At 36.1% G+C, this 16677-nt stretch overlaps 1 protein-coding gene across 9 annotated transcripts in view; it reads right to left on the reverse strand.

Moving 5' to 3' along the window:
- FYB1 (FYN binding protein 1) overlaps positions 1 to 16677 on the reverse strand; it is a 198048-nt gene that overhangs the window by 27556 nt on the left and 153815 nt on the right. For all 9 annotated transcript variants that reach the window (XM_031964378.1, XM_031964391.1, XM_031964383.1 and 6 more), the window contains 5 exons: positions 15145 to 15265; positions 13916 to 14075; positions 12931 to 13075; positions 1561 to 1583; positions 765 to 825 (listed from right to left, as the gene is read on the reverse strand). In XM_031964378.1, coding sequence (XP_031820238.1) covers positions 765 to 825; positions 1561 to 1583; positions 12931 to 13075; positions 13916 to 14075; positions 15145 to 15265 — 510 coding nt within the window. The remainder of the gene's footprint in view (positions 1 to 764; positions 826 to 1560; positions 1584 to 12930; positions 13076 to 13915; positions 14076 to 15144; positions 15266 to 16677) is intronic.

Below are 16677 nucleotides of genomic sequence, written 5' to 3' on the forward strand. Positions count from 1 at the left end.
TAGTTAAAAGTGATCTTACAGGGTTATTGAGGTTCATAGATCTAGATAAGAGCTGGGAGGTACTTCCGAAGCCATCAAGTTCATTCTTACAAATGAAGAAAATGAGACACAGGGACATCAAATGACTTACCCAAGATCACACAAGTAGCAAGCACCAGAAGTAAGATTTGAATTCAGACCCTCTAACCCAGAATGTTCTTTCCACTGCACCACAATTTTTTCCTTAAATTCTTTATAGCAGTTTGTCTTATATTACTATGGATCCCTGCTTTGCCACCTAGCTGCCCTATTGATACATAAAACCCACATAATCAAAAATTCTTTGAAAAAATCCTCAATATTTTTTAAGAATTTAAAAGGCCAAAAACCTTGAGAATTACGATTTTAGATCATAATTACCTTTATATTTTTAATTTGTTAGATTTATTTTTGCACATGAGGTGCAAAATAAATTGTCATTGAATTAAATGGATGTAATAATACTTATTATTCTCCTTTATCTCTTTTCTCTATCACCTCATCTGTGTTCTTTCTGAAGTCCCCCAAATAGAAAAGACAATTCTAGTATAATTATAGCATCTAATTTACTCCTACCAATGAGTGCAAAAATGTCAGTTCTGTTCAGTTAATATGTTTAAATAATTATTCCTTGATCACATAATGTCTATTCTTTTGTCTCATATTAATGGAATAGCAAGAATAATTATTTTTAAAATATTACAATTTTAAGTAAAAAATACGAATGACAAATCATATGCTCTTACCCATTATCATCATCTTCTTCAACACCATCATAAATTTCATCATCCTTAATTGGGAACATTCCTTGATTTTGATGGCAGGAAAAAAATTCCTTGTTAATTAAAATATGTGCATATTTATATATAGTCAGACTAGTTAGAATGGATAAGGCTAGTCTCAAATCAAGAACGATCCAGTTCAAGCCCTGTTTCTGATACATGCTGTGTATCTACATAAATTATTTAACTTCTCAGTACTTTCAGAAACTCCCTGGTACTATAAGTTGCAGAGAAGATACCAATATACATTGCTAGAGGGAATTGCCTCATTGCAGAGAAGATACCAACATACATTGCTAGAGGGAATTGCCTCATTTGGGAGCTCCTTCTGCCAGTGAAATCACAGGTCAGGACTATGTCTTCATATTAAAACTTTTACCAAACCTTTGATGAAAAATAAACTTTAACTATATTCCATGTTTATGTCCATTTCTTAAAATAGTCATCTATTTTACCATTTCATATTGCTTTTAGCTCTCAAATAGGGAGTACAGGTGAATTTAACTATAATTTAACTAGTTTGGAAATTATATTAGTATTTACATAGCACTTTACATGTATCACATCAATGTAGTTTTATAACAGCCTTGTAAGATAAATAATACTTGTATTAGTATTTGCCTTTTTCTGTTGAGAAAACAGGTTCTGAGAAGTTAAGTGATTTATGGAATATCCCAGATCTAGAAGTGAATATTTATGCCTTCTTTAAATACAGATGATATAGTACAAAAGAAATGAATAATAAAAATATTCATCTTACCTCCACTTCCACTTTGACTATGACTGAAAAAAAAATAGAGAATCTGAATTAGTTGATGAAAGTATTAGCTTCCAGTTAAAAAGATATAAAGCAATCTTATGTAAAACAGACATGAAAATATCATTTAGATCTTTAGAAGGCATATTTTAGATGAATGGAAGTCAGGGTATTGCTCTCATATGAAATATAGAGAAATCTATCATTCTTCTTCACATTAGTAAATCAATATCAATGAAGCAAATAAAAAATGTGAACCCCAATAAGTTTTAGTTCAAGATGGGTTATTCAATGCAATAGCATTCTATTTGCTTCTGGGGTGCAACGGGTGTTCAGAGAGGGCTACACCTCTGGTGTGAGGGTTTGCTGAGCCCTTTTCAGGGATGCTCACTTACCTCTGCTGTCCACCTGAATCACCAACTCTCACTTGTGACGCCAAGAAACTACAGCATGTACAGCAGCAGCCACACATCAGTAAATTGTCTCAGCAAAAAGGCTAAACCAGATAGAGGGTAATTTACAGGCCTTAAACCCTTTGGTGACTTAGAAGAATATCTATCTCAGGCATGGGGATACCTTTTTCCTTCCAACGGCAATTTGGATATTTATAACATCATTCTTGGGCCATACAAAATGACCAACTTAAAAACTCAAGCAGTCAGCTTTCAGCTGATCATTGCCTATGGTTGTTTTGGCAGGGCCAGACCAAATGATTTGATGGGCCTTATATGGCCTATGGGCCACACATTTCTCACTCTTGGTTTACACCAAGCATGTGGAGATTTTCCCAGGCAGAAAGGATAGATGAGAACAATTTATTACAAAGACTGTGAAGATAGTCGAAGCAGGAGTTGTGAAACAATCAGTCAAGCACTGAAGACTCCAAAGTCATCTACAGCACTCTTGGCCATTGCTAGTCATTTTGACTTTTTTTCTTGCTTTTAGGTTTTGATGACTCAGGAAGAGAAAGGCTTTGTGCAAATCTGCCTCATTTACATACAATTCATGAACAAGTCAAGATATCACCCGTGATGTCATTGATCCCCTTCTTAAAACAAAAGACAACAGTTTCATTTGCTTCTAATTTTATCAGGCAAATTTAAAAAATACATATTTTATTGTGGCTTATTCTAGCAAAAGAGCATTTAAAAATACCATGAGAGCATTATTTTTCGTAGCAGTCATATATAATTTCAATCTTGAATTTAACATTCAATTTTCTGCTTAATTTGTCATAATAAAAGTTAATATTTTAAGTGATTCAAAAGCTGTAGGAGCCGATTTGAGATTTAGGGCAAGTCAGCCTAATTTAATGCAGTCAGCTGAAATTTCTCAGAATAGGCTGCCTCTATTGAAACATTTCCCCAAAAGTTCAGATAAAATTAATGGTAGAGAGGATCATAGAAGATAAAATAATCAATTTCGATTATATAAAATTGAAAAGTTTTTGCACAAACAAAATTAATGAAATTAAATTAATAGCTAACTAGAAAAAATCTTTGCAGCAATTTTTTCTTATAAATTTCTCATTTCTAAGATGTGTATATGTATTCAATTTATAAGAAAAAGAGCTATTACCCAATTAATAAATAATCAAAGTATATAAACAGGTAGTTTTCAGAGGAAGAAACCTAATCCATATGCGGACATATATAAAAATACTCCAATTACTAATAATTAGAAATATGTAAAATTAAAACTACTGTGAGCTGTTACCTCACAACCATAAGATTGAGGGGAAATGACAAAAAAAAAAAAGGAAAAATGACACTTATTGAAGTCTTTTATAGGAAATAGGAATACTGATACTGTTGGTGGGTTATGGATTGCTATGGCCATTCTGGAAAGCAATTTATTAACTATACTTCATAAGTCACCAAACTGTGCATACCCTTTGATTCATTGATATCACTTAGTCTATATTCCAAAGGGAAAAAAAGATCATGTATGTATAAAAATATTTACAACAGCTTTTCTCATCATGTCAAAGAATTCAAAACTAAGATAGTGCCTATCAATGGCTGAACAAGTTGTGGTATAAGAATGCAATGGAGCATCATAATGCTATAGTAAATTACAAAAGAGATTAAAAAAAAACCATCAGAACTAGGAAGACATATCAACTGGGGCATGAGAAGGAAGGCAGAAACTTGTCCTGTACCTCGAATAACAATTTTAATAAATTGAGCAGAACCAAGAGAATAGTTTTTATAGTAATATAACATTATTTAAAAAAAAAAAAAGCAACTTGAAAGACTTAAGTAATGAATTAGCCAATCATGAGCACTCAGGATGAAGCGCGCTACTTATCTTCTGACAAGGAGATGATGAATTCAATGTATAAAATGCAACCTGTATTTTTGAACATGGCTAATGGAGGGAGTTCTTTTGCTTGACTATGCATATTTGATACAAAGGTTTTTTTGTTTTGTTTTGTTTTTGTTTTTGCTTCAATGCGAGATGGTTGAAGTGGGGGGAGAAAAGGGAGAGTTAGTAGCAGAGTTATCCAAAGGGCAAAAAAGGGAAAAGGGTCCTTAAAACATTTTTAAAGGTAAGAAGAGAACAGGAGTAAAGAACTGGGAAACAAACAGGATAGTTTGGTAAACAATGACAAACACATATACATATATTATTTGCACCCTTCTTGGGAATGGGCTGAGAGAAGCTGGGTACCTAAGCTTGTGTTCCAGCTCTTCCATTCATTCAGACAGAGATGACTAAAAGTTGCTGTGGTCTGACTAGTAGGGAGGGAAGGCTGAGGACCAAAAGTTATTTTGGTGCCTTAAGTGCCAAGTGACTTGCACAGGATCACACAGCTAGAAAGTGTTAAGTGTCTATGGGCAGATTTGAACTCAGGTCCTCCTGAATTCAAGGCTGGTGCTCTAACTTCTGCACACCTAGCTACCACTTTCCCTTTATATTTCTAATGGACTCTACTAGTCAGCCCTTCATGTTCCCCTTTTCCACTTCTGAGTCCTTTTTTGTGCTCTGATTTATACAATGACTGGATTATTTTTTTAAAAAAAACAAAGACAAAACAATATTTAAAAGAAAAAAAAAAAGAAACCTCAGTGTTAACCTTGTTTTGGGTTGATGTTATTTGGGTAAAAGAACTGGGAAAGAGGAGTGTAGAGATGAATAGTAGTTGTGAGCCTTACTTTCCCACTCTTGCCCGCAGGGGGCGGGAGAGGGAAGGCAGCAACTTGTATTATTCGCGGAGCGCAACTCGGGAGTTTTTTGCCAGTGATACCTTTCTAAGGAGGGAAAAGAAGGAGAGGAGGGAGGAGGGAGAGAGGAGGCAGGGAGGAGGGAGAGAGGAGGCAGGGAGGAGGGAGAGTAGAGTGGAAGGGAGGGGGAAAAAAAAGGAGGGAAGGACAGAGTGCGGAGAGAGAGACAGAGACAGTGACTCAGAGACAGAGCTGTAAACAGATTTATGAAGCCATAAATTTCCTCTAGATCACTGTTATTGGTGTGCAACAAAAGAAGCAAGGAGGGGGATTTATTGAGTAGATTCCTCTCTTCTATTATTTGCTAAATGTTTCTGAAAAGCTCCCCTCTTCTATGCACTCTCCTCCCAGTTTCAATACCAATCCTGTTACAAATTTGCTTTACTGTAATATCTGTATTATATGAACTTTGAGAGAGAAGCAAACAGTACATCCTACAGATCAAAGCTTTGGGTGCATACATCTTTCTTTGCCCATTCTGTTTTGTATATATTATATTTGGAGCTTATAAATTTTAGGGAGAGAGAAAAGGATAGCTTTCAGTTTCCTCCTCTGTGAATTGGAGAAGGAAATGACAAACCATTCCAGTAGCTTTTCCAAGACGACCCCAAATGGGGTCATAAAGAATCAGACATGAAACAAGAATGATAAATGAGATTCCGGTCCACTATGTCAATATGTCAAGAGCCTGTGATTTCAAGTCTATAATTTATGTCTTGGGAATTATCTGGAGTTCAGAGGCTGGATTTGAACCGGGTTTCCTCAATTCCAAATCTTGTTTGTCTTCTACTAAATTGCAGATCTAGGAGATGGAAAAAGCCAAATCTTCTACTTCATTCAGAACTCACAATATACTTTGTTGAAGCAGATTTGTTTTACCCATTTCTGAAGTTCACAAGTTTGAGAATTTAACGTCTATTGAGAGACAATATAAAATAGTACAGGGATCAGCTAACTATGGCTAGCAGGTGATCTGTTTTCATCAGACCCACAAGTGGCTGAATTTGACCCATGAGCCATAGTTTGCTGAGCCCTGAAATAGTGGAGAACTGACCCCAGAACCAAGAAGATAAGTTCAAGTCTAGCCTGTGACACATAATGGTTTGGTGACTCTCAGACAAGTTTTTTAACTACTGCAGGCAGTGATTTCAAACTCAAATTGAAGGGGGGAGGGAAGAGGCCACTAAATAGTACATAGGATCTCTGCCAACAGCATATTGATTTAGCTTTTAAATATCTTACTGTATTTTTATTTATTTTTAAAAAGTATTTCCCAATTACATTTTAATATGGTTGTGAGTTGCAGGAGTGGTTGATATCTCTGCTCTAGGAACTTTTGGTAAATTGCAGGGAAAGCTTTGACCTGAATAGATGGAGGAAATGGCAAATTTCTACAGTATCTTTTCTATGAAAATCCCAAATGGGATCATACAATTCAACCTCAACAACATTTTATTGTTAATAGTGATCTGGATCTATGACAGGCCAATACTCATTTGGCTGCACATAATCCTAAGAGCCCTCCATAGCCCAGGTCTACAGCTTTCTTTTTATTACATAAATCTACCAATAGCAAAATAAAATAAAAACTGTTTTTTGTCTCCCTATATTAAAGGATGGTGACTTACCCAACATTAAACAGTAACCAATGGCAAAGTTAACTAATTGGTACTTTGATCTATGGACACCTCATATTATTGAAGAAAAAAAGTGGTGTTTTTTTTTTCCTTTCAGAAATTCCTCAAGGTTTAAAAGGTACACACATGTGCATGACCCAAGTTTAAATAATACCTTCAACTTTAGAGCAATATTCTTTTTTAATGAATTTGCTCCTTATTCAAAAATTCTTGAGTTAAATGATTTATTAAAAAACCCAACCAAACAATATCATTGTCTTTATACTCCCTTGTTTAACAATCTATCTATCTATCTATTTCTATACAGACACATACACACATCTTCTTATGTTATTGTTTTCAGTCATGTTTGACCCCTGGCAACCCCATTTGGTGTTTTTTTGGCAGAGGTACTGAAATAGATTGTCATTTTCTCCTCCAATTTATTTTACAGATGAAGAACTGGGATAAACGGAGTTAAGTGACTTGCCCAGGGTCATACAATTAGCAAGTGTCTGAGGTTGGATATTATTCATGAATTCTTATAGCATAATAAACTTTTATTTATTAAGTCCTTAGTTGGATATGACTTTTTAAAAGACAAAAATTAGAAAATATGGGGAATTTAAAAAATTTTTTAAAATTTAAATTTTTAAAATTTTTTAAAAATCCAATTGTATATATAAAAATGTACTCACTGATCATGTACATGGGTTATGAAATATTCATATCAGGATTTTTTTTGAAATATGGTTTATGGCAGTTTATATTTTTTCTGAAAAAAATGGATGAATGTTTTTCTTATTACTAAAACTACTTACAAGATCTGAAAAAATTGGTAAAAAAAAAACAGTCATATATATAAATTTTTTTACAAAATTGTCTCTTGATCTACTTAGATTTCAAAGTAAAGGAAGGAGAATATTAAAAAGGGGATGGTAAGAATTACAAACCTCCTAGGTCATCTACATAGATTAATTTAAATGGTGGTACTCTTCTTGTGAGATTTTAATTTTTACCAAGTTAAGTTAAAGGTTTTGAGCCTTCCTTCCTTCCTTCCTTCCTTCCTTCCTTCCTTCCTCTTTCTCTCTCCCTCCCCCTTCCCCTCACTCTCTCTCAAGGCAACCTAGATTAAGTGACTTGCCTAGGGTCACACAGCTGGTAAGTGAAATTGAACTCTGGTCCTCCTGATTGCAGGACCCATTCTCTATCTACTGAGCCACCTTGCTGTTCCAGAGTTCTGGACTTTTAACAGATTTGCATTAAAACTATAAGTAGGGTGCAGCAACCAGTCTTTCAATTATATCACAAAGGATTGTCAGTTGAATGAAACATGTTTTGATCCTCTAGCCCATATTTTCTTGTCTCAAAAATACTTTACCACTTTCAATCTCTTACCTAGTCCTTAGATGCTATCTCTAAGAGTACAATTAATGTGGTATTCTTCTATTGTAATACCAAGCTAGCTCTTTCTCTCCTTCTACTATCTTTACCCAGGGGATTATGGTTCAGGATTGTTGACCATGCTGTAGAAGTTCAGGATAGACCTACTAGATCTGACTATGTCAACAAGGGCAGAGTAACCTCTTATGTGAAATAAATTTACTTTGACCATCAGAATTCCTAGTTTAGGTTCTGGTTTTATACTTTTAATAATTTCACACTCAATAATCAAAATTATAGAAAGAAAATGACTGATCTTTTCCAAACTTTCAGTTAATACTCTCCCTCTAGAAATTATTTATTTTCGATTTGCTATTTTGTATATATGCTGTAACACTAGTAGACTGTAAGTTCCTTGAGGTCAGGAATAGTTTTCCATTTTTGTTTTTGTATTGCCAGCACCTGGAGCAGGCAGTACCTCAATATAATGTTCAGTCACATCTGACTCTTTGTGATCTCATTTGGAGTTTTCTTGTCAAATATAATGGGATGGTTTGTCTTTTCCTTCTCTAGATGGGGAAATCTGAAGCGAATATGGTGACATGACTTGCTTAGGGTCATACAGCTAGGATGTTTCTGTGGCCAAATTTGAACTCAAAAAGATGAGTCTTCTTGACTCCAGTTCCAGCACTCTATCTACTGGGTAGCCTAGATGCCCCTTGAATATAATGGGCCCTTTGTAAATGGTTGTTGCATTGTCACATCCAATTAATTGGGAATCGGGGAGGGACTTGTGCTTTAAGATAGACTCTAGGGAATAAAAGAAGTAGAGCCCAGAAGAGACTCTTCATCAAAAATATTCCTATAAAAGGAGGAAAAAATAGGGAAGGAACAACTTTGTACTAGACAGAAAGGAAGCCATTTAGGATTTAAACCTGTACTCAGGATACAGCAATAAGGCCCAAGATCAGGAAAAGAAGAAATACTTCTGAAGGACCTCATTAAATATATCTTATCATCAAATAACCAAATAAAATAAGTGTTCCTAGGGAAGTTTCTAATGAATTAAAGACCTGAGATCAAATAGCTGCTGGATTTGAGATCCTATTTTGGTGGGTTCCAATGAATAGAAATGTAGATTGGATAAATTATATATGTTATAACCAACAAAGAATCATAAATTACACTGGGGAGGCAGTTAAGGGTATTGGTGGCCATTTGGATTCTACAAGCAGGATGGCCTGGGAAAACAGTATGGCCTTGTACCTATTGTTGACAGAGAAAGGAAGAGTTTGTAAAATGATAGGAGGGAGTGTACTTTTATACCAAACAATACAGCCCCTGATGGTACTATTACAAAGGGCTTTGCAGGGGCTCGCCCTCTCTGAGGAACTAGCTTGGAATTCAGGAAAAGACAATCCTACTGACTGTTAGACAGTCACTGACAGTTAGAATCCTGGTTAGGGAGATGGAAAGGAATGGAAGTATTATTCTTCACCTCCTTAATAGTAGCTGCAGAAATAATCCTTTACATTAGAGGACTAATATAAAGACTAATAGAAATATCCCTAACAAACGTGACACCAGTAGATCCATCCACCAATGTGCAAATGATAGGATCAGGTCACCTAAGGATAATGGTTGAAAAAATATATGACCAGTCTCCCAGTGATGAGGAATCTGAACTAATACTAAAAAGGTTTGAAGAAGAGTTAACAAAAAGGTATAGAAATGAAATCCTTATTAAAAGAGAAATGGGGGAATTGTCAAGAGTATGAAGTTAGGTTTCTCTCACTCTAAAAGAGGATTTGTTATAACTCTACTCCTTGACTAGCTTGCATCTGGGGAAGCAGTGGGCAGTGGCAGCTTGTCTCAGGCTTATTCCCCAACCCTGATGGGTTCCATAGAGTCTTTTTGATAACAAGACTATAAATTGTAAAGACCTATATAAATACATATATATTATTATCATATAATGCTTTATTGTTTACAAAGCACTTTCTCCCATCTCTCCCAAAGTGATACAACTATCATTACTCCCATTTTTTTCAAATGAAAAAAGCTGAGACTCACAGGGGTTAAACAACAAAGTTCCTGAGGAAGGGGCCCTGGCCTATAGTGGCCCAAACTGGCTAGAGTCATTGATGGTCACTGTCAATTATCAGATCCAAAAGAAAGAAAAGTTGGGGAGGAGCATGTTGGATGAGAGGCAAGGGAAGAAGAGAAAGGGAAGAAGTAATATCCAGTGAAATGACCACAGATCTTTCTTTCCCTGCAGTTAAATTGACTTGTGCTGCCCCAAAGCTTCCAGCTTCATTGTGGGGTGGATGATGCAAAGGGGATAGTCTTAGTGAAAGGATATAAGGCCTATCAGCACCTACCCAGTAGACAGCTCTACAGCTGATATTAGAACTTACTCTTTATCTTCCCACTTTTTTTTTTTTGGCAACTAGGTTGCTCCAAGGCCACAAATCATGACTTTTAAAAATGGTTATCATAATCCTATAGGAGATATTTCTAGAGAAACTTAAGTGAGGGATCTTAGGACTATGTTTCTGCCAGGTTTCCTTAGTTGCTATGGTTTCTTTTTTTTTTTTTTAATGCTTTAAAGGATTGCCAAAAAACGAGAAAAAATGGGGAACTGCATAAAGGCAAAGTGTGCAGACAAAACTCCTCTCAGGGACAGGAAAGTATTTTAAATGGTAGATGTGACAACATTTCAAAAAATCCTTGTAATTTCTCCCTCCAGCTGCAGGAAAAGCAAGGACCAGCTCCACAAAAGGCAGGACACTACTAATCTAGTCAGCTACATCATTGGTTAAATAACAGAAATTAACTTTCAAGTGTCAGTGAAGCAAAGCATACAACAAAGAGCTGACATTTGGAACTGTTTAAAATATATAGGTCTGAGTGACCCAAGAGGGGAAAAAATGTCAATCCTGTGTTTCCCTTTAAAATTCTGAAGGGATGAACCTTTATAACAAAAAACCAAAGTGACCCTGCAGTGCAGATTTTTTTTTTCCTGTCCTGTACTTTTGAGGTACGCCCATCATTTCAATCACTCAGGTTTACATGTTTCAAGTTATTCTGGACTCCTCACACAGTCTTTCCTTATAGATCTTATCATGCTGATTCTCCTTTCATAAGATTTCTCATTATCTAGGTCCCTTCTTTCCACTTACCCTAGTTCAGGCTCTCTCACCTTAGATTATTGTAAGAGGTAGCTAGGTGGCACAGTGGACAAAGCACTGGGCCTTGACTTAAACAGGATCCGAGTTCAAATGTGACCCCAGACACGTACTAGTTATATGACTTAACTCAGTCTTTTACCTGTAAAATGGGAAGTACTTACTTCCCAGGTCCTGTGAGAATCAATTGAGATAATATTTATAAAGTACTTTGATCTTGACTGTTGTTGTTGTTAGTCTCTCTGTAGTCAGTCATTCTACTTTCTAAACCATTTCCTCATCTCTGCCTGCTATGCCCATTATGATCTTCACTTGACAAAGTCTTGGGGTTTAAATGCTTATCGCCTCAATGGAGAAAACCAGCCTGTCTTTAATGATGTCTCTTAACTTCTGAGTGTCACCAGAAAAGTCTGTGATGACCTCCCTTTTTCAAACTTCACTGCCTAGAAGCCAGGGTTCTGGTAGGACAGTATAAGTGAATCAGTTCCCCAGGTACTTCAGATTGCTTCCCAGTGGCTAAAATCACCTGTGACTTATCCTGCCTTCCACATTGGAGGGAAACCAGTGTACATGTCTGCCATAGCAGTCTGGACTGACTTATTAGCAATGCAATAAAGGAGCAAGGAGTGCAGGTCCAGGGGAAAAAAGAGATTTGGTTGATGGTGAATAGTCTGTTTCACAAAATTGCTTCAGTGATATCCTAAAGTACAGGTCTTACTATGTTATTCTTCTGTGGAACTGACTGCAGTGCCTTCATATTTCTCTGTAAGATCAAATACAAATTTCCTGTGTTTGGCATATAAAAGCCTTCCCAACCCAGCTCCAGGGTTTTCTCTTTAGGAATATTATAAATTATTCATAGGCCATCTTGTACTCTTTGAATGAGTCAAATTGGTCTTCTTGATGATACTTAACTATAACATTTCTATTTCCCATCTCTGGGCCTTTGTCCAGGATGTTCCTCATGCCAGGAATGCATTTTCCCTTCACTGCTCCCTTATGGAATCCTTGTATTCTTTCAAGGCTCAGCCAAGTGCCATCTTCTACATCTAATTTCCCTAGCTAGTACTGCTCTCCCCCAATTATCTTGTATCTCTTTTTGCATATGATTTGTTTATATTCATATGCATATGCACTTTCTCCTACAGAATGTAAACTTCTTGAGGTAAGGAAATGTGTCATTTATTTTGTATTTTTTGCATAATGACCAGCACATAGCACATAGTACATTTAATAAACGTTTACCAATTGATATAATGATTCATACTTGGGTTAACACTTTCATACTTATACAATACTTTTCACACAACTCTGATATAAATAGGGCAAATGTTATGAATGCTTTTTTTTTTTTTTAAACATATGGGAAAATGAATCTCAGGGAGGTTAATTGGCACTTACCTATGGTTATGCAAATAAAAAATTTTCATGGATAATGGATTTAGGTTGAGAATTGACCTCAGAGACCCTCTAGTTCAATCCCTTCACAGAGGAAGGAACCAAGACCTGTCACATGATTTACCCAAAGATACAGGTTTTGAACCCAAGTTCTGAGACAGGATTTAAATACAAATTCTCTGACTCCAAGGGGAGTACTCATTCTGCACAGCCATGGTGCCTGCATTCCTCTTACAAAGCTTCTGTAGTATTCAGGCCAAAGATCATCATGACAAATAAAAGATCAATCTTGGTACGTAAACTTACTAATGTGGCCAAAGGTTTTCTTATTTCAAATAAAAGTTGACACAAACAGATGACAGTATGACAAATGAATGTGGAATTCATTATAATGAGATCATAACCTTTTTTTCAAGCTCTTGTGATTTTTAATTTAGTTGGAGGCCAGCATAATGAGAGAAGCAGGAGACATGGAAGACAAGATTTTCCCCAGGACTCAGAATTCATAGGATAGAAAGGCACAAATAACTTAACAGTTTCATCATTTGCTTATGAACACACCTGCTAATGCTACTATGTTCAGCAACATCATCGTACAGTTCTTGATCATCTTCCGTGGGTCTTGATGGAAGGGTGTTCATTGAATTTTTCTTTCTTTTCAAGGAATCATAGTCGATCTCCACTGCTGTTGTTTTAATATAGCCATCTACAGATTTAGAGGAGAAAACTTATGTTTGAGAAGTCACAATCTGGGAAGTGATATGCCTTCCATACCAAATCTTTCTTATTACTCCAACTTTTCTGCTCTGGGATTCTCTTTTAGATATATCCTCCTTTGTGATGCTCTCTTTTAAAAAAATTCAATGTTATGTCTTTGAATCCTTACAAAAACCTTGTGAGGTAACTGCTATTATTAGCCTCATTTTACAAAGAAACTGAGACTAAAAGAGGCTAAGCCATTTATTCAGGTTCATACAGCTAAGAAATATCTTTTTTTTTCCCCCAAGGCAATTGGGATTAAGTGACTTGCCCAGGGTCACACAGCTAGGAAAGTGTAAAGTGTCTGAGTTCAGATTTGAACTCAGGTCCTCCTGACTTCAGAGCTGGTGCTCTATCCACTGTGACACCTAGCTGCCTTTCCTGAACAATTTTCTAAGACTATAATTGCAAAGAAGGATCTGAAGTGGTTGTAGAAGTCCCTCATTGGGTGTTCCTTAAATAGATGAAATCACAAATTCAGTTTCCCTATTCTCCCATCCCCCAAAAGAAAGGACCTGTTTATTTACAAATGTTCATAGCAGAATTATTTTTAACCCTTTGAAAAATGTTGAAATAAACCACATGCCCAAAGATTGAGGAATGATTCCATAACTTGTAGTGCATGAGTAGAACTGGAAGTAGATTTGGAGCTCTAAGGAATAAATGATATGCAAAATGCAAACAAACACGACTAAATGAAATGGTGCAATGGGAGAAAAAAAGCAGAATCAAAAGAACAACAAAATAAGAAAAATATTTTGAAGGAAAGGAGGAACTTTGGACTTACATGTCCCCCTGGAAGTTCTGCCTAACCATTTTCCTTCAGGGTTGTCTGTGATGCGGATTATTTCAATTTCCTCTCCTTGCTTGACACTCAGCTCATTCTTCCCTCCTTTGACATCACAGCAAGCCTTAGCTTGATGAAGGACTTGAACAGGGCCTGTTAGCTTCAAGAAGCAAGAAATAGCATATTATCCACATGTTCTTTTAGGTTTTAGGACAAATTAATACAAAGAGGAGGACTAGTTACTAAATACCTTATTATCCTGTCTACCATATCTGATCTGGGGGATGAGGGGGATATCTAGAAATCCTGACTAGGGGACATTTAGAGTAAGCAACAATTAAGGAACAAAAGATATCAGAGGTAGAGCCTGTATGTAATAAGAACAAAGACTTATTGTTCAGTGGAAAAGGACCTATTGGCTCTTTGAACTTGAAGAGGACCATGACATCAGGGAGGTGATACCAAGACAGGCAAGTGAATTGGATTTAAATGAGGGAGGGCTGTGCACATCACCTGCCTCACTTTCCGCTCCAGAGTTATCTGGGTCCAGTGGCCAGATATAGATCAGGATCACTGGAGATAGCCTTGGATGAAATGGGAAACCTTGGCCTTTTTAAACTAAAATTTTCAACTAGTTTCATTTTGACTGAGGCCACACCAATTTAGTGAATTGAGGCAAAGAATCTCCTCTTTTACCTAGTCAAAAAAAAAAATCTAAATAAATGAATTAATCTGGGAGGGTAAGGTCCTCAGAGTTTTGGTCCAAGTAGAAATGACTGTTATTTACATTCAATCTGAGTCAGTCAGGAACCAAACAAAAACCAAATGGGACTTGGCCTAGGACCTGTTGATAGCCAAAAGAATAAGATTGGTTTTAATTTTGGTTTAAGTTTAAGTCCTGGTTCTTAAGAAAGAAATCTAGACAGTAAACCCCAGGGTACCAGGAAGGTTCAGAAGTGCATCTATGTTTACACTCCTCTTTCTATCATTCTGAAGTTTTTGAAGTCTTGCTTCCAAAGTCATTCAATGGAAACTGTTTTCCAACGAGAATTTCCTTAAACCCAAGTATGCCTTGTGTCAGCAAGAAAGATATCACCAAGAAGGATTACTGAGAAAACTTTTTTCAGAATATGATTATCAGTTCATTGTAGTTCTGACACTCCTAAAGTGCTTTGGGAGAAAGCATTAAAGAGTTGATCTTTTTACCAAGCACCAAATAATGAACTTACTTTGAATTTTTTCTTGATTTCTTGCTCCTTTTTTTCCTTCTCCCTCTGCTCTTTCTTTTCTTGCTCTAGTCTTTTCTTCTCTTCTTTATCCCTCTTCTTCTCTCGTTCTTTTGTTGCTTCTCTGCAAACAAGAAATAATTTTACTTTACTTATACTGGAATTGATAGCCAAGCCATCGCTATCTCTAAAACTTTTCTTCTTTTCTACCCCTGGCTGAAGAGGTTATTCAAATCATGGATATTGGGAATGAAGTCAAGTTGGAGTCACCTAACCATACACTTCACAGACCCTTTCATTCTGGAACTGTGGCTTCTGGAGTACTCCTGGAAAAGGAGAGGCATACAGACTGTAGGTTGCCTTCTACAATGGTCTTCTCTTAAAACAGAATTATATATAGGATCATGGATCTAGGGCTAGAAGGGACCTTAGGGGCCAGCTCCTCTGATTCCATCATGTTTACTGAAGAGGAAACAAAATCCCAATGAAGTTAGGTGATTTGAACCACATCACACAGATATGAAAGTGTCAGGAGAAGGGCTGCAGCCCTTCTGCCCTTCTGCCTCAGAACCAGGGCTCTTTCTACCATATGATAGAGCTATTTGGCTAATGGATGGAGACTACTTTAGGTACTGTTCCTTCTCCCTTTTCTTATTAATATGTAGATGATCAAAAGATAATGGGGACCACGCTTCCCCCTGTGTCCAGAAATTTTGTCTCAGTCTTTGATAGATTAAACATATACCTGTAGTTAAGGTAGTTTAATAGGAAATATCACATTGTACATCATTTAGTTACTTTTCAAACAACATTTTTTCCCCCTGGGCTACTTACAATTTAATTTAGGAAACAATATAATTTACTTTCCAATGTATAGGAAATTGGTGCTTTGATGTTTTACAGCTTAAAGGTAAAACTCAGAGCCTTCAGTTCTCATGTGATCATCAAAACTCCAGAGTGAGCCAGAATCATAGTAAAATATAATTGGTAAGTGTTTAACAAAATAAGTAAAAATACAACAAATATTGTTAATTTGTGCTTTTCTAAATAAGTATGTGGCCTCTAGGGATGTGTTTTTATTTGACACTAAACTTTTAAGGTATTTTTCATAGCATCCCTCCAAGAAAAACAAGAAAAAAATAGGAAAATTAGAAACAAATAGATCGAAAGATTTCCCCAAGAAAATCAGTAAAGTAAATGATAATGAATACTGGATGTTTTGTTTGTTTCCTAGATCTGTGATTTCTCTGTAAGTCCATGTATAATCTCACTCAGTTTATTATACTTTTTAATAAATCATCCTTAGAGGAACAATGCTTTCCCAGGTAGTGGAGGGATCCTGCCTCACTCTGATGTGATTGATCTGACCCCAGTGATTCTTCAATCTTTCATGTTGAGTCAAAGATTATAATAGACCTGCCTCATGCCAGTTATTTGGACAAAATAATTTTTGGTTTTCTAGCATAGTTAGCCCATGTTTCCTAGCATTGATGCTGCATTGATCTTTTTTTTTTTCTTTTAATAATCATTTATAAA

This window comes from Sarcophilus harrisii, chromosome 1, assembly GCF_902635505.1.
Source record: "Sarcophilus harrisii chromosome 1, mSarHar1.11, whole genome shotgun sequence".
Taxonomy (NCBI): Eukaryota; Metazoa; Chordata; class Mammalia; order Dasyuromorphia; family Dasyuridae; genus Sarcophilus; species Sarcophilus harrisii.